Here is a 22349-nt window from a genome sequence, read left to right as displayed (position 1 = left end):
CCAAACCAATGCCAGTTTGCCATTCCTCCAAAACCACGATTCTCAGACAAGTCTTACAGCAGGATGCATGTCATAATGTAGTGCCTCTGATTTTACGTGTTAAGAGAGGAACATTATTGGTGTTACAACTCAATTGATGGTTTAACTCTGGCTTAGATCCATTTCTGCCATAGACATCTTCCTAGGTGGGTCAGCAGCCCCCAGTCTATTCAGTGTGTTGTTGGAACCCCTTTGTCTATCCCAGACACAAGCTTGGTTAGGGCTAGGACCCTCCCCTGGGGCTATAGTCACTGATACACAGTGGTATCACAAGCCCCTCTGCCTGAGGGCTCAGGCAATGCCCCAAGTTGTCTTTATCTGGAAGGTTCTGCATACAGAGAAGAATGCTTCAATATCCTGGATGATCAGTGATTCTGTGCTCATTTACATATCCATATAGATTATTTCAGAAGACGAACCAAACATTACACACATAGAAGTTGAAAGATTGTGAAGATACCATGTGGTGTATGTCTTCCACCGTAGCCTTGTTCCTAAAAAAAAGAAGTGTGAGTATTTCCATAGACTAGTCAGTCCATAGACCTTGAGTTGTAATGTGTGGTCTAATATTTACAGAGCAGGATGCCCCTCAGACAACAATGCCCCCTCCAAGAGCCTTTCACATTCCTGTGGGCCCTATTGGCGGGCTGGGGACTTAACCTCTGGAGCTCAACACTCATTGTCTGCACTGCCCCCCCCCCCCCCCCGCTGTCTCTGCAGACTCCCATAGTATACCCCCATTTTCTCATTCCCGCAACATTTACTTTCTCAATAATCTCCTTCTCAACTAGTATTACTGCTTCTGCTTTAGTAACTCCATTATGAGTCAGGATTCATGACTACTGGGGCATGTGGGTTTGTGTATGAATTAACATATAGGTAGTGGAGAGTTCTTTAATATCTTAAGTGTTCTGTGGATATGCCTTTGTCCTTGAATAGTCCCTTTTAATATGTCATTGATACATATTCAAGACCCATATGAAATTTCGACAAGTCAGTCAACTGGGTTCCTTTTAAGTGTTATGCCCTTCCTTATGTCATAAATTGCATTAAACTCCCAATGTAAGTCCTTGGTAAGTATTGTATGATCCTCATTATTCAGTGATCCAGTCATCCATTCAAGATAGCACATAATTAAGATCAGGTTTGTGTAAAGATCTGTATGTTTGTCTCCCCCCTGTGCCGACCAGTGGAAACGAGAAAGATGTGGGAGAAATACAGTATGTTTGCAGTGGAGACTGCTGAGGGGAGGACGGCTCATAATAATGGCTGGAACAGAGGAAACGGAATGGTATCAAACACATGGAAACCGTGTTTGATGTGTTTGATACCATTCTATATAACCGCTCCAGACATTAGCACTAGCTGTTCTCCCCATTTAAGGTGCCACCAACCTCCTGTGATGTCTATAGCGTAGCTTTCCCATGAAATGCATTAACGTCTTCCATAATGCTACTACAATCATGTCATAGATAGTATAATTGTACAAATAGACATGAAATTGGCATGTCACAGCTAATCTACAGGCCCTCTGTCCACTGCCAGACGGCCATAGAAGACCAGTGGGGAGAGGCTATGAGGCAGACCCGGCGCCAGAAGGAATCAGTTGGAGGGCATTTGATTTCCATAGGCGCCATAAAAATAAATGGGTGTAATAGTAAAAAACCATAGGCAGCTCATGAGTTTCAAGTTTGGGGAAGATAAACAATTTATCCTACCATTTCTATTGATCTGCATGCCATTTATGAATATTTATATATGCACATTTTCATGGAACAGTTTCATTTCAATAATAACGTTTTCGTTTCTCAAAATTATTGTCACGTTGTTAATCATATCAATCTAAAGTAAAATGATAACAATCTAAAAGTTTAAAATCAACTATGGCAAGAGCTCGAGCCTCTGTCATATGGACACATTGATACACTGTGATCCATTGGTGGCTAAAGAAATGAGAGTTCAACTCAGAGATAGCCTATAGGCCAATGCAGCAGTACGCTTATAACGTCCATCATCAACTAAGTAAAATATATAGGCCTAAAGCCGACAACTAAAAACAGTAGAAAAATATTCTGATAAATTCTGTTACTTTCTGTACTTTCAATCACATTCACCTCTCTTCTCCACCTGTCTGACTCCCTTTCTATCTTTCTTGACTATTGCTAGTGAAGTTCAACATTTGATCAAATCATCACCTTATTTTCTTCTTCTTGTTGCAATATTTGAAATTATACTCAAGAATACATATACTCACAAACATTTTAGACGCTTTTCACTGACAGGCGCAACTTAATTAGTTAGACCTATTGTCACCCGCACTACCCAAATGGCGAGCTTCCCAAACACACTTGTGATTTAAAACAAACTACAGCAACAACAAAACATGTGGCTAAGTTATGCTTCCTGGTGAAGTATTTTGAATGAATTTGAGACATTTATAATTTTAGCGAAACATCAATCCAGCATCCTAACTGCACTCGCCAACTTTCCTTTCCAATTCGCAAGAGGCTGAAACCAGAGATCGTAATATAATGACGAGATGCTCATGTCTCCGGCCTAACAATGGGAGTCTTTGTCCCAAAGGCGGGAAGGCAGTCGACAAGTGTAGGTCTGCATATTCTTCCAATAGAAACGCATTGGGTTTATACTGGACAGATTTTAGTTAGCCCTCTTGCTTCGCCTCTTCCTTTCTGCTGAAACTATAAAACCGGAGAAAGCATCCGTGCGAGCGAAACATAGCCCCTCTATATGTAGCCCATGTATCTAATGATGTCTGGACATACCTAGTATGACATACCATACTCATTTGGTCCAGACAGCATCAGGTACATGGTCTACTAAGCTTACTAAAACAGGGGGGCGCTGTTTCACTCGGCTGGATGCTTTAACTGAGATTGATGCGTCTTTCTTTCGGCGCGAGTCTCAGATAAATAAATAAGTGTTTCCCAACCTTTTCGGGTTAGTGAACCACCATTGGAGTACCACCTCGTGTGCATTTTACCAGTAAGTCTATGGTCTCATGAGTCTTCTCAAGTACCACCTGTGGATAGGCCAAGTACCCTCAGGCTGGAAACAACTGAAAATAAATATTTTATTTGGATGGGCAAGGAGGTACAGGGCTGGCCAGGCCCCTTAAGGCCCACCCATAACACTGGCCCTGCTATAAGACCACTCCTGACCTATAAAAAAAACCAAGATCTAAAATGGACTCTTACCTTAACCAAATCCTTAACCCTAAAATTAACCTAATATGCCTACTTCTACTATTATCTCTTCAAGATCACACAGTGCCTAGTTAGTATCATCCCTGTGGTGGGCTAGTCGTCTCCGATATGGAGCCTTGTCCAGTGTCATATGGTTCTGAACCATGATTATGTTCACTTTTTGTTTCTCCACATCTAAAACTACATCCTTTAAAGCAGGGGTTGGCAACAGGCGCCCACAGGACAAAATCAGACCGCAAGCTATATTATTTAGGGGCACCAAAAGTTTTTAATAGGATAAATAAATCATATTAAAAAATGTTTTTAAATACAGTCAAACCAGGAATTCAGTAAAAACATTTTTTTTGAGGAAATCATGAAATTACTGTTATTTTCAAATGCTCTCTATTTTTGGCCTTAATTTGTAAAATGCAAATTGACCACAACTATGTTCCGGCCCCCGGACAATACATTCAAACAAAAATTGTCCCACAGCTGAATCTAGATGCCAATCCCTGCTTTAATGGCTCCACTGGGCAGATAGTCTCTCTCAGGGTGACTGGAATGAGCTTCCCTCAGAAACACACAGGGGTACTATGTACCTCAGCATATCCCAAAGACACACATTGTCAGATTGTGTCTCATCTAGTCCAGACATGCCCAGGAAGAAACTATCTTTCCTTATACAGTTGAAGTCAGAAGTTGACATACACTGAGGTTGGACTCGTTTTTCAACCACTCCACAAATTTCTTGTCAACAAACTATAGTTTTGGCAAGTCGGTTAGGACATCTACTTGTGCATGACAAGTAATTTTGTTTACACAGATTATTTCACTTATAATTCACTGTATCACAATTCCAGTGGGTCAGAAGTTTAAATACACTAAGTTGACTGTGCCTTTAAACAGCTTGGAAAATTCCAGAAAATGTCATGGTTTAGAATTGGAGGTGTACCTGTGGATGTATTTAAAGGCCTACTTTTAAACTCAGTGCCTTTTTGCTTGACATCATGGGAAAATCAAACGAAATCAGCCAAGACCTCAAAAAGAAATTGGAGACCTCCACAAGTTAGGTTCATCCTTGGGATGAATTTACAAATGCCTGAAGCTAGCACGTTCATCTGTACAAACAATACTACGCAAGTATAAACACCATGGAACCACGTAGCCATAATACCGCTCAGGAAGGAGATGTGTTCTGTCTCCTAGAGATGAACGTACTTTGGTGTGAAAAGTGCAACTCAATCCCAGAACAGCAGCAAAGGACCATGTGAAGATGCTGGATGAAACAGGTGCAAAAGTATCTATATCCACAGTAAAAAAAGTCCTATACCGACATAACCTGAAAGGCCGCTCAGCAAGGAAGAAGCCGCTGCTCCAAAACTGCCATAAAAAAAGCCAGACTGCCAGACTTCGGTTTGCAACTGCACATGGGGACAAAGAACGTACTTTTTGGAAAAATGTCCTCTGGTCTGATGAAACAAAAATAGTTTGGCCGTAATGACCATCGTTATGTTTGGAGGAAAACGGGGGAGGTTTGCAAGCCGAAGAAGACCATCCCAACCGTGAAGCATGGGGGTGGCAGCATCATGTTGTGGGGGTGCTTTGCTGCAGGAGGGACTAATACACTTCACAAAGTACATGGCATCATGAGAAAGGAAAATTATGTGGATAAATTGAAGCAACATCTCAAGACATCAATCAGGAAGTTAAAGCTTGGTCGCAAATGGTTCTTCCAAATGGACAATGACCCCAAGCATACTTCCAAAGTTGTGGCAAAATGGCTTAATGACAACAAATCAAGGTATTGGAGTGGCCATCAAAGCCCTGACCTCAATCCTTTTGAAAATGTGTGGGCAGAACTGAGAGACCGTGTGCAAGCAAGGAGGCCTACAAACCTGACTCAGTTACACCAGCTCTGTCAGGAGGAATGGGCCATAATTCAACTTAATTCAACTCAACACAATTTATTGTGGGAAGCATGTGGAAAGCTACCTGAAACATTTAACCAAATTAAACAATTTAAAGCAATGCTACCAAATACTAATTGAGTGCATGTAAACTTCTGACCCACTGAGAATGTGATGAAAGAAAAGCTAAAATAAATCACTCTACTATTATTCTGACATTTCACATTCTTAAAGTAAAGTGGTGATCCTAACTGACCTAAAACAGGGATTTGTTTACTAGGATTAAATGTCAGGAATTGTGAAAAACTGAGTTTAAATGCATTTGGCTAAAGTGTAAGTAAACTTCAACTGTAGGAGTGTTACTGCTACTCACAATACTGTTCTTCAGTTTGATGTTTGTCCCTCATGCAGAACATGTTGCATGTTGGTTGGCTAATTATCATACCTCAAGTCACTTGTCAATCAAGTGACCAGAACAGCTCTATCCCACTTAAGCTTCTATTCGAATTAGACTTGTATTTATCTACTCATATTAGAGCCCTGGGACAAGTCACCTGTCAAAGGAAAAGAGGTAGCAACCAGCTAACACCGCTACAGACATAGCAGCTGGACAGACCAGGAGAAAAACACGAGGCTGGGGCCCTAGGAGCTGCAGTAGTCCATTCCACTCTTTGTTGCTCTCATCCTCCTGCTGTCCTTAGCTCTATAGGAAACCCATGCAGAGCGGAGGGAGAGTGACACCACAGAGCATGAATAATAGAGAGCTCAGATCCTCATCCTACAAAACACTAAGGTCCTGAGGAGCATGTCGGAACAAAACTGTCATCCCCATTGACTTTCGAAGAGTAGGGATGTGTATAATGTATGTAACGTTATATAAATAAAGTGTGACCTTGTTATTAAGGAACAGTTGTCTTTTGTTGGAGTAGCTTTTTGCAGAACGTGTAAAAACTGATTTACTGTAAGATCTTGTAAATCACTCAAAGTATCAATGACCCCATCAGTAAATAAATGTCATTATTCCATGAACAGGAAGTAACATTTGCGTGATTCATCACTTGGCGTCACACGCACTTTATTTATAGGTAGGGCAGTCAGGCCTACACAGTATATCAAAACTGGAGATAGGTCATAAAGTGGAGCCACATGCATTTTCATTGCAACAGCTGGAAAGTGCAGTGTAACATATAGACCTCCTGCACAGAGTGATGATTGAGAGAGGTTCAAGACTACATTTTTGTAACTCTCCCTCTCCAGCTGTCAGCCCGTTCGCTATCCCATGGGGGGGGGGGGTTGCCACGGTGACAGGAGGCCACGTCTTGGGGGCGTCGTTTTGGTCAAAGGACTCCATTGTTCTTGTGTTAAGCCGTCTTCTCTATGCCTGTCTGCCAGGCTCAGGGGCTTCACACCCCGACACACACTGGCCCAATGAACCCATTAAGTAGTAGGAGGCGGCACGTTCAGACAAACACTGCAATTACACCACAAATCACCTTTATAGACAGCGAGGAGGAATGAAGGCATATATATTAGTTCAACTACAAGGACGGAACAAAGACAAATTGGCAAATTAATTAGATTCTATTAACGAGTTCACGTAAGGACAAACTTACAAGAAAACTGAACAGAATGCATGTTGTAGTATTTCTTGAAGTCTTTTTTTTATATTTACCTTTATTTAACTAGGCAAGTCAGTTAAGAACAAATTCTTATTTTCAATGACAGCCTAGGAACAGTGGGTTAACTGCCTGTTCAGGGGGCAGAACGACAGATTTGTACCTTGTCAGCTCGGGGGTTTGAACTTGCAACCTTCCGGTTACTAGTCTTTAAAAGAACAAAGACTCCACATAATAGTACAAGGGCACAATAGCCAATGATGGGATTGAATATCAAGTGGTTGATTAGGCCTGATAAATGGTTTGATATGTGTGCTGTCCTACATGTCCCCACCCGGCCAGTATGCTTATCAGCTCAACCATCCATCTTCTACAGAGAAAAACAAGAGGGATCTTGAAATAAGACAAATCACTGCTTTACCCTTAGTTCACACTGTCCTGTATTGGATGCGTTAGGTATAGTCAGTTACAACCCACTAAATTGTATTCTCTTACCATATTGTGAAAAAGATAGATTTTGGCCAAAGGTTTGATAATATATATTGGTCTACGTCTTGGTTGTGTCATTTTGTGCTGCTGTACGGTGTTTGGGCCTTAGTTCAGAGGGGACAGTGACCTCTACTGGTCAACTACCAGCACCCAGAATGAAATGGCATATCAAAGTACATGATCCTTGCAGATTAATGTATGCAATAAAAACAGTCCCCTGCTATTTTATTTATTTCTGCATTTACCAGAGTGTGTATCCATATGCAGAGCACGTTATTTTCCTTTCCATTAGCTAAAACATCCACTTCATGGCTATAAAATAGGGAGGAAGCCTGGTTCAGCTCAGACTGTAATGGTCAAAAGAGCCAAGGAGACATCCTGCTCGAAGGGGAAATGTAGAACAGTATAACGTACTACAATGGTGACATAGATGCACTCTGATTACCAGTAGATAACTGTGCTCCTCTCTGTGTATTGACAAGCTTGGCTCATGAAACCAGCTACAGATCGGTACAGTCTGATCTATTGTACGAAATAACCATTGTTTTTACTAGAACATATAGTCGTCACAGGAGGCTGCTGAGGGGAGGGCAGCTCATAAATGTCTGTTACGGCGCAATTGGAATGGCATCAAACTCATGAAAACCACGTTAGATACCATTCCACCAATTACCTCCAGCCATTACCATGAGCCTGTCCTCCCCAATTAAGTTGCCAACAAATTCCTATGATATACTGTATGTTTTCAACTTTAGGCATGTGTATTTCAAGAGAGGCCTGTACAATGTTCAGACGATGAATGGTTTGGAAGATACCCATTTTATTTAATGGATACAGGAGGTAAACATTTAAAAAAAATGATTAAATAACTGCCAGACAGCGCAATCACATTAACGGAAGACCTTATTCTATTTACACAACTTGTTAACGACTAAAAAACAAAAAGGTTTACAAAACTCCGAACAAACAATTAGCTCAGAACCATACCCATTTAGCTTCTCTAAAGGTTTCAAAAAGGCAGGTGTGTATCAAATGCTACCCTATTCAATATAATGTACTACAATAGTGAATAGGGTGCCATTTCAGACACCGACAGGCTAGGGGCAGCGTGAGCAGCTCAACGGTCCACGCGGTCCACTTACTCCAGGGGAGGGGGCAGTAGAGCCTGGATTGAGCTGCGGCGGCCCCTGGTCTTCCTGCGGATAGCCCTGATGGAGTCTGGGGAGGTTTGGGGCAGCCAGGCCAGGCCGGAGCCTCTGGCCTCAAGGGTGCTGCTCTGGCTCTGGTTCCTCAGGCTGCGGCGGACAGACCGACGCCCCCTGCTGGGAAGAGGCCGCAGCACATCGTCGATACTGAACTCTTCCTGTGCCCAGGGGGGAAGGAGGGAATCTCGGAAGGAGGCCTGTTCTGTAATGCTACCCTGCTCCATCTCTGACCTGTGGATGTCATTCTCCACATCTTGCCCGCTCTCCTCCACTGCCTCTGGACCGTTTGACTGAGGTGCCTGCGCCTCCTCCCTCTCCTCTACGACTGAGCTGGCGTATATAGAGCTCCTTCTACCCCTGGAGCGGCCTGGGCCCCGGGCTTCTCCTCTCTGCTTGCCTTTGTTTGGTCTCAGTTCTACATGGCTCACTGCCTCCTGCTCTAATGAAGCCACTGTGGCGCTAACCTCATGTGTAGGAGGGCAGAGTGTAGTGTCTGCCCTAACTGGACTTTCCCCACTCCTACCTGCATCTGGTAGTGTGCAAGTGCATTGATCTGTATCTACAGGGTCTGAGGTACACTGAGCATTAGGTTCACTCTCTCGGTCACCAGGTACAGTGTGCTTGGCTGGACTGGAAACCTCTGCCTGGCTTGTTTCTGTTGGGTCTTGATCAGTGTTCTCTACCTGCTCTTCACTGAGACAGTCATCAACAGGAACACTCACCTTCCTGCCTTTCCCTCTACCTCCTCTAATAACACTCGGTTCTTTCTGCTCTTTGGTTCTGAAGTTATTTGTTGGACCTGACCACCGTCTCCCGGCCCGTGCTGCCCTCCCAGTCCCAGAGCAGCCTGTGGTAAAGCCTACAGGGGCTTCTGAAGGCCCAACAGATGGCTCTGCAGCTGGGATGGTGTCTTCTGGTGAGACCCCACCGGCCGCGGGGCACAGGCGGCTTTGCCACAGGGCTGCAGCCATCACCACTCCAGTGATTGGGTCGCTGTTAATGACATCTTCCAATAGGCTGGAGTCTCCTTTGGCTGTAGAGGGAGGACACACAGCATGGATGACTTAAGCAATAAGGCCCAGGGATGTGGTATAGGGCCAATATACCACGGCTAAGAGCTGTTCTTCGGCACAACGCAAAGTGGAGTGCCTGGATACAGCCCTTAGCCATGGTATATTGGCCATATATCACAAACCCCCGAGGGGCCTTATTGCCATTATAAACTGGTTACCAACGTAATTAGAGCAGTACAAATTAATGTTTTGTCATAGCCATGGTACACAGTGTGATATACCAGGGCTTTTAGTCAATCAGCATTTAGGGGTTGAACCACCCAGTTTATAACACTGTCTAGACTACAGATACTACTACAACAGACAGTTGAATGGCTGTACTTGGACATGCTCCGAATCAGACTGAATGGCCTATGTGAGAATGTTTACACAATACACAGTAGCAGCATTCTATTATTGACTGTACTTAGTACTGTATCAAGTGTCAGTCAGTGAGAGGAGTGCCTTGAGCGGTGCATCTTCAGTGTCTTCATGAGTGAGTGTGGGTATAGGTATTAGAGGTCGACTGATTCATTGGGGCCGATTTCAAGTTCTCATAACAATCGGTAATCGGCATTTTTGGACGCCGATTATATTGCACTTGACGAGGAGACTGAGTGGCAGGCTGACCACCTGTTACGCGAGTGCAGAAAGGAGCCAAGTTGCTAGCTAGCATTAAACTTATCTTACAAAAAAACTATCACTAGTTAACTACACATGGTTGATGATATTACTAGTTTAACTAGCGTTGCATATAATCAATGCGATACATGTTAATTTATCATCGAATCACAGCCTACTTCGCCAAACGGGTGATTTAACAAGAGCATTCGCGGGAAAAAAAGCGCTGTCGTTGCACCAACGTATCTAACCTAACCATATCAATGGCTTTCTTAAAATCAATACACAAGTATATATTTTTAAACCTGCATTTTTAGTTAAAAATAAATTCATGTTAGCAGGCAATATTAACTAGGGAAATTGTGTCACTTCTCTTGCGTTCAGCGCAAGCAGAGTCAGGGTATATGCAGCAGTTTGGGGTCGCCTGGCTCGTTGCGAACTATGTGAAGACCATTTCTTCCAAACAAAGACCGTAATTAATTTGCCAGAATTTTACATAATTATGACATAACATTGAAGGTTTTGCAATGTAACACAATATTTAGACTTCTGGATGCCACCCGTTTGATAAAATACAGAACGGTTCCGTATTTCACTGAAATAACAAATATTTTGATTTCGAAACGATAGGTCATTAATATGGTCAAATGCAGAAACTAAGGCTCGTATTTCTGTGTTTATTACATTATAATTAAGTCTATGATTTGATAGCGCAGTCTGACTGAGCGGTGATAGGCAGCAGCAGGCCCGTAAACACACTTTCCTGCATTTGCCAGCAGCTCTTCGCAAAGCTTCAAGCACTGCGTTGTTTATGACTTCAAGATTAGGCTGGCAATACTATAGTGCCTACAAGAACATCCAATAGTCAAAGGTATATGAAATACAAATGGTATAGAAAGAAATAGTCATATAATTCCCTCAACCTAAAACTTCTTACCTGGGAATATTGAAGACTCGTGTTAAAAGGAACCACCATATGTTCTCATGTTCTGAGCAAGGAACTGAAACGTTAGCTTTTTTACATGGCACATATTGCACTTTTACTTCTCCAACACTGAGTTTTCGCATTATTTAAACCAAATTGAACACGTTTCATTATTTGAGACTAAATTGATTTTTATAAATCAAATAAGTGTTCATTCAGTATTGTTGTAATTGTCATTATTACAAAAAATATAGATACATATAGAAATAAAAATCAGACGATTAATCGGTATCAGCTTTTTTTTTGGTCCTTCAATAAATCGGTATTAAAATCATAATCGGTCGACCTCTAGTAGGTATACAGTGAAATCAGCAGAGTGGAAGCCTTGCTCTCACCAATCCAATCATATTTAATCAATGATTAGTTCAAGGAAGGAATGTTTCTTCCTGGGCAATCAAAACACAGCCTAACAGCAGCGTGCTCACCTGTGTGTCTGGAGGTGTGGGGGTGTTGAGGGGTGGGGGTGCAGCTGAGGGAGGACAGGTTCTCCGTGATTGGGCTGAGGTTGGGGTTCTTGGATGCATAGGCTCTCTTCCCGTACAGAGAGTGATTTACCTCCTTCTTCCCAAAGCCACGCTTTGCTAAGTTCTGGAGAAACACAAACAAACTGAATAACCAAGCTGGTGTGCCCCAGCCTTACAACCGTGCACCTCTCCTGATTTATGTTTTGATATTGTTTTACTGTCACCTCTGAGGGATACAGTAATTACATCAATCACAGTAGACTTCCTTCTTTGGTCCCTTGAAAACGCTCATTCCTTTCATGTTCAGAACTAAAGTAAATCCCACAAGTACTCAAAACACCACCTTCTAAATATAGTTTGGTTCTTGCTCAATTTGAATCACCTAAATCCCTTGAGCGCGAGGAAGGCAGATTGACTGTGGCTAAATAAAAGGAAGTTAGAACGAGGCAAGTAGCTTGGTGTATGTAATACCTCCCCGAGGCTTAGCTCACTACTATCCACAGCCTCAGCGTGTAATATCATAAGTCGCTAGAGAAAGTAAAGTGATGAGCAGAGCCCAGACTGACCTTCATCCTCCCACAGGCAGACTTGGCAGCCGTACGCGTCGACCTCTTCTTCACAGGCTTACTTTCCTCCTCTGGTTGCTGAAAGAGCAGAGAAAAGTGAGGGATATGGAGAGAGAGAAAAATAGAGGTAGAAATAGGTAGTGAGAGACAGGTTGCATTAGGATAGGATCTATTTCGTTACACTCGCAAGATCTTCCATTGAGATTAACCCTAAATCATCAGATGAATATAATATTAAAACTATGTAACAGTCCAGAGATAATCTTCTCATTGGTGTGTAAGTGGAGGAAATGAGGATATCCTGTTCTGTGAATGAGTGGTGTGTTAACTGACCTTTCTCTTTCTGCTGCGAGAGCGGGCGGTGGCAGGGGCGTCTGATTCTGGTTCACGGTCCAGGGCGGGGTCAGGCACTGGGGCGGGGTCAGGCACTGGGGCGGCATCTACAGCAAAAACCTCAGTTTCAGACTCATTTGGCACCACTGTAAAATCAATGACTTGAGGCTGATGAGGAGATGTGCTGTTACTTAAGGAGAGAGAAAGGGTGTGGAGAGAGGGTGTGGGTGGTGGGGGTGGAGAGAGGGTGTGGAGAGAGGGTGTGGGCGGTGGGGGAGGATGAAATATAATCCGTCTGAAATGGGAGTCAACTGAAGTGACTCTCTCACCTGGCAGTGCCTCACAAATGGAGTCCTCCTTTTGGAAAGCGGAGTTCAAATCCAGAGGTTGAGTCTCCAGCTCTGTAAATATGTACAGCAAGTAACAATGTTATGTTTTACACAGAGCTTGACTGGAAATAGCATCCTCTCAGCCATGATCACTGTTCAACAACCAACCTGCATTGTCCAAGGAACTGTCAACGTCATCTTCCATTGAAGGGAAAGTGATCTGAGGACAGAGAATTACTGCATTATTTCCATGGTGAAAAACAACTAACCCACATGCTGAATTACCAAGAATAACAATTCAATCATTGTCCATTCTCATGAGGAACACTGTAGCTAAATGTTTTGGCAACGTAAAACAAGAGTTCCTTATTGGACGATCAGGTAGTCCCTTCCTGTTTCATTACATTTTCTTCTGTTTGGTGCCTAATGAATACAACCCTTACTTTATAATTTTTGCAACAGGTCAATCACTGTGTTAGTGAATGACTTGTACCTTTCCCTGAGAGTCAGCGCTCTGTTCCCCACGGCAGGGCCCACTAGTGAGGGCTGGGGATGCTCCAGTCAGAGAGGGGCTGCTGAAGTCTGGCTGGGCCAGGTTTAAAGGGGTCCTCTGGGGGGTCTTCAGCAGTGACCTCAGCTGGGACACCCCGGCAGATGTTGGGACCCTGCCCGGGGTGCCCCCCTTCCGTAGAGGGGTGCTGGGGGGCAGCTTCTTGTCAAAGAGCTCGGGGGGCAGCAGGATCCCGAAACGCACCTGCTTCTTCCTCTTCACAGTTGAGGTAATGTTACCACCATAGGAATCAGCTTCATCTAAAGGAAAAATAAATATTTATCATCACTTGACCCTACTCAAAACAGCTCTATTCAAACAACTGCTTCTCTTACAGAAAAATGTGGTTCCATTTTAGTCGGTCGTTCGGTATGACATTCACCTGAACTAAAAACACGCCAATGAAATGCAGAGCCCACCCCCGGAAGCGCCGCCTTCCTGGCTTTAACACCTGGGCTAGAATTCACTTCCTCAATTCAGCCCGACTGAAGGTGAATTTGTCAAACAACTTCCAAGCACACAAAGACTAGTGGATTCGGCTCCAACTTAGGTTTCTGTGGAGAGAGTACTCATCCCCCTAGACGTTGCTAGCTTTGGGTCTTGGTGTTTGCTAAAAGCTAACTACTTTCTGCTCTGCTTGTGTAGCTCCAAGTCTTATAATATGCCATTTGGCAGACACTTTTATCCAAAGAAACTGAATGCATACATTTCATGTATGGGTGGTCCCGGGAATTGAAGCCACTATCCTGGCATTACAAGCTCCATGTTCTACCAACTGAGCCAAATAGGACAATGCTTCCTATTTGGGAAGAAATGTGGAATGCTTCTTAGTGTTTGCTAAAAGCCTACCACTTTGGTTTTGAACCACCAACCATACTCTAGTCCATGGCATATAGTTTTACAATGAAGATGAAAGATAATTCTGTTTGCCCGGGGTGGAAACACGCTCAAGCAGGGCCAGCTCCAGGCATAAGCAGTCACTTAGAGTCACTGCCCCAAAACATTTGACAGTGCCTTCAGAAAGTAGTTATACCCCTAGAGACTTATTACACGCTGTTGGACAGATTTCAAGATGGATTCGAATTAATAATTCTCACCCATCTACACACAAATACCCCATAATGATAGTGATTTATTCATTGAAAATGAAATACAGAAAATTCTAATTTACATACATATACACACCCCAGTCAATACATGTTAGAATCACATTTGGCAGTGATTACAGCGTTCTGGGTAAGTTTAAGAGTTTTGCACAATTTTCAAGTCTTACCATAGATTTCCAAGCATATTACAGTAAAAACATACTTTGCCACTCAGGAACATTCACTGTCTTCTAGGTGAGAAACTGCAGTGTACTCAGTAATCTGTTGTATTGGATTTGCCCCGAACATAACACTTTGTAATCACGACAAAAAGGTCATTCCTTTGCCATTTTTTTTGTTGCAGTTTTACTTTAGTGCCTTGTTGCAAACAGGATGCGTGTTTTGGAATATTTTGTATTCTGTACAGGCTTCCTTTTCACTCTGTCAATTATGTTAGTATTGTAGAGTAATTACAATGTTGTTGAGCCATCCTCAGTTTTTCCCCTATCACAGCCATTAAATTGTGCGACTGTTTTAAAAGTCACCATTGGCCTCAATAGGAAGGACGCCTGTATCTTTGTAGTGACTGGGAGTATTGATACAGCATTCAAAGTGTAATAACTTCACCATGCTCAAAAGGCACATTCAATGTCTGCTGCTTGATTTATTTATACCCATCTACCAATAGGAGCCCTTCTTTGCAAGGCATTGGAAAACCTCCCTGATCTGTGTGGTTGAATCTGTGTTTGAAATTCACTGCTCAACAGAGACCGTACAGATAATTGTGGGTGGGGCAGTCATTCAAAACACTATTATTGCAGACAGAGTCCATGCAACTTATTATGGGGAGTTGTTCCTGAATTTATTTCGGCTTTTGCCATAACAAATAGGGCTTGAGTACTTATTGACTCAAGACATTTCAGCTTCTCATTTGTAATTAATTTATACAAATTTTGGAAAACATAATTCCACTTTGACATTATGGAGTATTGTGTGTTGGCCAATGAAAGTCAAGGGGTGTGAATACTTTGAAGGCACGGTCTATAGACGAAACAACAAACAAATGCAATAATTTCCAAATAATTTCAGTTCATATAAAAGGATATCAGTCAATTGAAATAAATTCATTAGGCCCTAATCTATGGATTTCATATGACTGGGAATACTGATATGCATCCATTGGTCACAGATCTGCCTAAAAAAAAAGTAGGGGTGTGGATCAGAAAACCAGTCAGTATCTGGTGAGATCACCATTTGCCTCATGCAGCGTGACATCTCCTTCACATTGAGTTGATGAGGCTGTTGTGGCCTGTGGAATGTTGTCCCACTCGTCAATGGCTGTGTGAAGTTGCTGGATATTGGCGGGAACAGGAACACGTTGTCGTATACGTCAATCCAGAGCATCCCAAATATGTTCAATGGGTGACATGTAGTGGAAGCTGCGGATCTCATCACGGTATCTCTATGCATTCAAATTGCCATTGATAAAATGCAATCGTGTTCATTGTCCGTAGCTTATGTATGCCCATACCATAAACCCACCGTGGGGCATTGTTCAGAATGTTGACATCAGCAAACCACTCCCCCACACGACACGGTCTGCCATCTGCCTGGTAAAATTGAAACCGAGATTCATCCCTGAACAGCACACAGCGCCACCGTGCTAGCAGCCAATGAAGGAGAGCATTTTCCCACTGATGTTGGTTACGACGACAAACTGCAGTCAGGACGACGAGAGCGTAGATGAGCTTCTATGAGAAGGTTTATTTGGTTGTGCAAACCCAGTTTCATCAGCTGTCCGGGTGACTGGTCTCAGATGATCACGCAGGTGAAGAAGCCAGATGTGGAGGTCCTGGGCTGGCATGGTTACATGTGGTTGTGAGGCTGGTTGAACGTACCGCAAAATTCTCTAAAAACTACAGCTGAGGCAGCTTTGTTTACATACTCATCTCATATGTATATACTGTACTCGATACCATCTACTGCATCTTGCCTATGCCGCTCTGTACCATCACTCATTCACATATCTTTATGTACATATTCTTTATCCCTTTACACTTATGTGTATAAGGTAGTAGTTTTGGAATTGTTAGCTAGATTACTCGTTGGTTATTACTGCATTGTCGGAACTAGAAGCACAAGCATTTTGCTACACTCGCATTAACATCTGCTAACCATGTGTATGTGACAAATAAAATTTGATGGAAAAATTAACAAATTCTCTGGCAACAGCTCTGATGGACATTCCTGCAGTCGACTCCTTGAAAACTTGGGACATCTGTGGCATTGTGTTGTGTGACAAAACTGCACATTTTAGAGTGGCCTTTTTTTTGTCCCCAGCACAAGGTGACTGTGTAATGATCATGCTGTTTAATCAGCTTCTTGATATGCCACACCTGTAAGGTGGATGAATTATCTTGGCGAAAGAAAAGCTCATTAAGATGAATGTAAACAAATTTGTGCACAATATTTCTGTTTGGCCGTCATTTGAAAATAATAATTTGTTCTTAGTTGACTTGCCTAGTTAAATAAATAGTCAACAGTTTGGACACACCTACTTATTCGAGTGTTTCTTTATTTTTACTATATTGTAGAATAGTGAAGACATCAAAACTATGAAATAACACATGGAAATGTTTATTTGAGTTGTTCTTGCATAATATGGACTTGGTATTTTACCAAATAGGGCTATCACCCCTACCTTGTCACAATATACCACCACTACCTTGTCACAACACAACTGATTGGCTCAAACACATTAATAAGCAAAGAAATTCCACAAATTAACTAAGACACACCTGTTAATTTAAATGCATTCCAGGTGATTACCTCATGAAGCTGGTTGAGAGAATGCCAAGTGTACAAAGCTGTCAAGGCAAAGGGTGGCTACTTTGAAGAAACTCAAATATAAAATATATTTTGATTTGTTGAACATTTTTGGGTTACTACATGATTCCATGTGTTATTTCATAGTTTGTCTTATTCTTATACAATGTAGAAAATAGTAAAGATAAAGAAAAACCCTTGAATTAATAAATGTCCAAACTTTTGATTGGTACTGTATAAACAGTTATTTTATTATCATGACTGTATTCATCCATAAATCGTCAGTTACTCTAAGGCTGGGGATTGCTAGGGACCTGACAATATATTATCACCATGATACGAAGTTGCCGTTAAGATATGAATTGTGAATATCACAATTCCAAAGTATTGTGATTTTACACTGGGATTTTATTGCGATTCCATATTCCAAACATATTGCTTACCATATGTCTGCTGCAGAGGGACAAGAGAACAGGAGAAAACTAGTTTAGATCAGTCACGGAAATAAAAAGTGCTGAAAAACGAATTAGCTCTTTATTTAAAAAGATGGAGAACAAGCTATGAAGGAAGTTTTGGAGTTTTGTCTGGAGTTTTGGTGCAGGTACAGCCAACTAGGGCAAATAAATATATACATACACAGCGATAGTCAAAACGATATATCGTCAAAAATAATAAACCGAAATGCAACCGTTTCAAGCCCCCTCCATCACTAGGTTACACAATTATATAATTGCCATGCCAGGCCTATCTGTACTATGCTAAGCTTGCACTGGGCTTCAAAGCACAGACAGGGGAGCAGCATATAGTGTATTTACCTGTGGGGTTCATCTCCAGAAGAGATGGAATGGCAAACAGAGGGGACAGAGTAGTCCTGTCTGGTCCTGAATGCACAACCAGAGGTTGGTTGGAGCTGTGGACTTCAAAGGAGCATTCCTGTTGAGTGAGAGGGAACCAGACAGAATTTTTGAGAGCCCGGCAGGAACATGGGGTGAGAATAGCAGTTGTGTGCTCTGTAGAGCTGTGAGGACTTCACAGACAGAAGAGAGGAGGCTGGGGTGTTGGGTTGTGTCCCAAACGACACTCTATATAAGGAATAAGGGATATAGGGAATAAGGTGCCAGTTGGGACACATATTTGGTGTGTGTGTAGATAAAGCCTGGTGGCCTCTTACTTGGTCCTGCTCCTCCTTGGTGGGAGTACAAATCTGCTTTAGAGGAGAGGACTGGGGCTCCCCCCGTGTGACCTGGGACACAGTATTAGTATGCAGGGCTGGTGGCAGGGACACACTAGCGCGTTCTAGCTCACCAGAGAGCTCAGTGTCATTCTGGGGCTGTACGCCGGGTGTTACAGTGAGAGCTGGATGATGGTCCTTGTTCTGGACAACTGCAGCCTGGGGTAGGGGGTCATGGTGGGTTTAGTGGACGTCAGAACATTGTGGCCACAGTAGAATAGTTAGTCAAATACATTCAGTTTAAATAAGCACTTTTCAATATTTCTTACCAGTTGATCAACATGTACAAGCCAAGGTTGCAAAAAACATCAACACACCAACAGATGCTGAATGGTTGACCAAGTTATATTTGTCATTCAACGGACAGAGAAGTGCTTGGTGAGTGTGTGGTGAGGTTACCTCATTGTTTTGTTGCTGCTTCAGTATGGTGCTGGTACGTTTGAGGACAGGAGTGTTGGCCTCACCAATTTCCTCCACACAGTTCCCCTGGGAGACTGCTGTGCAGCGCCTCTTACTGGGTGGTGGAGTTAGAAAGGGAGGCTGGCTCACTGGGGTCTTGTTCTCCTTCCCATCACTGCCATCATCACAGCTCCACCCATCTGAGAGTTAAGACAACACCCATAAACAACCACAGCCCAGAATAGAACACCCTTATAGAAGACACTAAAAAGGGCAATCTGTAGTATCTGGACGTTTCTCCAGTCCCTCAACGTAGTATAACAAATATATCAACACCCATAAACAACCACAGCCCAGAATAGAAAACCCTTATAGAAGACACTAAATTCTAACTAGTTGAAAACTGAAATGGTACACTCAAAGCACCAATTTCAGTTCATGTAATAATAACTGATTAATAAATTAGTCACTGAAGCAGACTAACCACCAGACAGAAAATCTCTTGTCTTGATGCATCCCCCGGTGTGATTGTCCTGTTGTGGCAACGTTTCATTCTCATTCTCCTCCACAGCCATTATGCTCTGGAAAACAGCCATCTTCTGCTTTAGAGTCGAGGGGAATCTGGGAGAGAAGGATCTGGCTTGGGTAGGCTATGAAGAGAAAGACATGGTAAACACACCAGTTCAAATTAGTGGTTTCAAACCAAGCTGTTTGACAAATTAGAGACATTGTAGCAAGAGAGACAGCTTATAGGCCTATGTCATAAATTGAATTGACTCTGGCTAGGAGCATTGCTAGGTCCAATTCAGATTAACACAAGCAGTCCTAGAGCCGCCTGTATCTGCAGTGCACTACCTACAGTATTTTTATTGCACAATCTTTGAGTAATGATCATGCATGAGCAGACATCTCACCGGTGTGGTTGTGGGGGGAGTTTTCATCCTCTGTTGGGCTATGTAGCGGATAAGGGAGTTGGTCTCTGGTGAGCCCCGTACCCCAACATTAGACCTCCGCTTAACCTTCAGCTGAGCCAGGCGAGATTTTTCTGGAGAAAGACAATAGATGTACCATTTATTGGGACATTCTTAGTTCAAGAAAAATTAAGATTTTATTGCATCAAAGCACTGTGTAGACCCTATAACATAACGTCACATTGCCATGGAAAATGTGTTTCCGTTTACAATAACGAGTTGATTAGGTACAGGGTAACGTCAGAGAGAGCAGTGGACCCATTGGAATGATAAGCAGCTAACTTCTTCAATGTCTGAATTACCTTTGGCGTTAGAAGACGGCGTGAAGCTCCGAGGGGAGAAATCCAGTTGGGAGGGTGTGAGCTGGGATAATTCCAAAGGTTTTGTGATGTTGCTCAGAGGACACGAGGCCTCCAGTTCATTCAAGGTTTCAGTTCCCTCAACGTTGTCCATTTTCAGCTCTGAACTGGCCATGATCTAACTTACCTAGCAACAACAGAAAGGGATCCAAGCGACTTCAGTGGGGTCTTTCACCTGAATTCGAGATCACCCAACTGCTGTTAACAGTTGATCAAATTGGATCAATGGCGCATTCAAGGAAGGCAAGGCTGACAAAACAAGCAACGACTGATGATCACACACTAAAACAAGTGGTTTATTATGCGACAGGCATTTGTGGCTTGCACGTTATTGACACTATGCATCAAACAAACATTAAACACATCTTACAAAGCCACTTACAATTTTATAAAACAAACTCTGAAGTTAGCTACAAGTTCACATTTAACTGTTTGCTACGTTACAAACTGGCTAACGTTAGCTTGTTGGCCAGTTAACGTCGTTAGCTAACACTAGCTAGAGTTAACACTCAATCGACAGCATCTTACCTTAAAAATAATGTTTTTTTTAGAAACGCTACAATATCCACCCTTATGAATCCAACTAGAGTTAGCTAAACATACCAGCTAAATGACTACACGAATCAAACGTTTTTCAGGTAGCTAACATGCTTGCTAGCTAGTCCATACTAGTGTAATTTTCAAATTTCGCACCACTCACAGTAGCTGTGGCACGAAGATCCTTCCGCGACCTAAACAAATGTTGGTTAACGTTAAAATGTCCAACGAAATCATTACATGTATGTTAAACAAACTCAAAACTATATTTAAAAAACATTTTCGTTAAAACGTGTCAAAATACGGATATAAATCGATAGTTATGGACATTTGGGCACTATTTCGTATGTCTACAAAACGATCTAGTTTCATACGAACTGGCCAATGAATGTGAACGTATATGTCACGTGTCTCTAGAATACCCAATGAATCACATCCGTTTTAGTGCTCCAAAATTAGTTCCTACGCTCGCAAAGAGGAAGAGGCGAGCAGAACATTATTTTCCATTTAAATTATCTTTGTAGATCATATTTTTCCCTGCGCACTGGTGTAGGAACAGGTCATCCATTTCCAAGTTTCCAAACTTCTTCCCAAAAACAAATCAAAGCTCTTCTTTGTGTTAAAACCTTGTCTTACATTGCCTATACATTTGGTAAGATGAATTGGACCCTCTGGTAATAGTCAGTCAGACGGCCTTTGGGATACTCTGGTAGGCCCCTACTCAGTCTCTACTGCTGCTACTCATACAAATACAGTTTTTCCCCCTCGTTGACAATTCACCTGATAATTGCCAACATCCAATCTGTCAGACAGACAGGTTGCAGTCACCTCACAAGCATCTTTATTTACCTCCAAACAGGGAGGGGAGAGTTAGTGTGCCTAAGCTTTAGAAAAAAGGTGCTATCTAGAACCTAAAAATGTTCTTTGGTTGTTCCCATGGAACCTAAGTGTAGCTTTGTTGTATTAGTCTGAATGCAAGACCAAGGATGTTGATACAGGGTTGAAGAAAATCTCTTCAGACAAAACAATGTAGGCCTACTGTGTCCTTCCTCTCATTACTGTCTGTCCCCAATGGTGGAAAAAGTACCAAACTGTCATACTTGAGTAAAAGTAAAGATACCTAATAGAAAATGACTCAAGTAAAAGTAAAAGTCACCCAGAAAAATCCACTTGAGTAAAAGTCAAAGTATTTGGTTTAAAATGTATGTCAGTATCAAAACTAAATGTAATTGATAAACTATACTTATGTACCAAAGGTAAAAGTATAAATCATTTCAAATTCCTTATCCAACATTCAGATATCCTTTACAAACAAATCATGTGTTTAGTGATGCCAGATCAGATGCAGTAGGGATGACCAGGGATGTTCGGTTGCTGCGTGAATTTGATTATTTTCCTGTCCTGCTAAGCATTCAAAATGTAACAAGTCTTTTTGGGTGTCAAGGAAAATGTATTTTCACAATGAACGTAGTGAAGTAAAATTAATCAAAAATATGAATAGTAAAGTACAGATACCCCCCAAAAACTACTTAAGTAGTACTTTAAAGTATTTTTAGTTTGGTACATTACATCACTTTCT

General features: G+C 42.2%; 1 protein-coding gene across 4 annotated transcripts; it reads right to left on the bottom strand.

Annotated features, from left to right (window-relative positions):
* Positions 1-8057: 8057 nt before the first annotated feature.
* cdca2 (cell division cycle associated 2) lies at positions 8058-20920 on the bottom strand. 4 transcript variants are annotated; one of them, XM_064970777.1, is made up of 14 exons: positions 20762-20920; positions 20177-20431; positions 19818-19948; positions 19388-19553; positions 18904-19103; positions 18445-18663; positions 18089-18206; positions 13306-13622; positions 12981-13032; positions 12813-12884; positions 12484-12590; positions 12151-12228; positions 11546-11708; positions 8058-9495 (listed from the first exon to the last, which is right to left on the bottom strand). In XM_064970777.1, the coding sequence occupies exons 2-14, from the start codon at positions 20346-20348 to the stop codon at positions 8396-8398; spliced, it is 2895 nt and encodes a 964-aa protein (XP_064826849.1). In that variant the 5' UTR covers positions 20349-20431; positions 20762-20920; the 3' UTR covers positions 8058-8395. The 4 variants fall into 4 exon arrangements, with proteins under 4 accessions (XP_064826849.1, XP_064826858.1, XP_064826867.1 ...); XM_064970786.1 differs by having other exon boundaries at positions 20177-20428; XM_064970795.1 differs by having other exon boundaries at positions 20177-20408.
* Between the last annotated feature and the right edge of the window lie 1429 nt (positions 20921-22349).

The sequence above is a fragment of the Oncorhynchus masou genome, chromosome 1, assembly GCF_036934945.1.
Source record: "Oncorhynchus masou masou isolate Uvic2021 chromosome 1, UVic_Omas_1.1, whole genome shotgun sequence".
Lineage (NCBI taxonomy): Eukaryota > Metazoa > Chordata > Actinopteri > Salmoniformes > Salmonidae > Oncorhynchus > Oncorhynchus masou.
This window is presented reverse-complemented; position numbering and strand designations above follow the sequence as displayed.

Excerpts from the sequence above, each read along its gene's own strand:
- cdca2 (XM_064970777.1), bottom strand. The coding sequence starts at position 20,348 with ATGGCCAGTTCAGAGCTGAAAATGGACAACGTTGAGGGAACTGAAACC. Across the intron at positions 18,207-18,444 it reads CCAAGGAGGAGCAGGACCAA|GAATGCTCCTTTGAAGTCCA; the intron begins GTAAGAGGCCAC and ends CTCACTCAACAG. Across the intron at positions 9,496-11,545 it reads CCACACCTCCAGACACACAG|CCAAAGGAGACTCCAGCCTA; the intron begins GTGAGCACGCTG and ends CTCCCTCTACAG.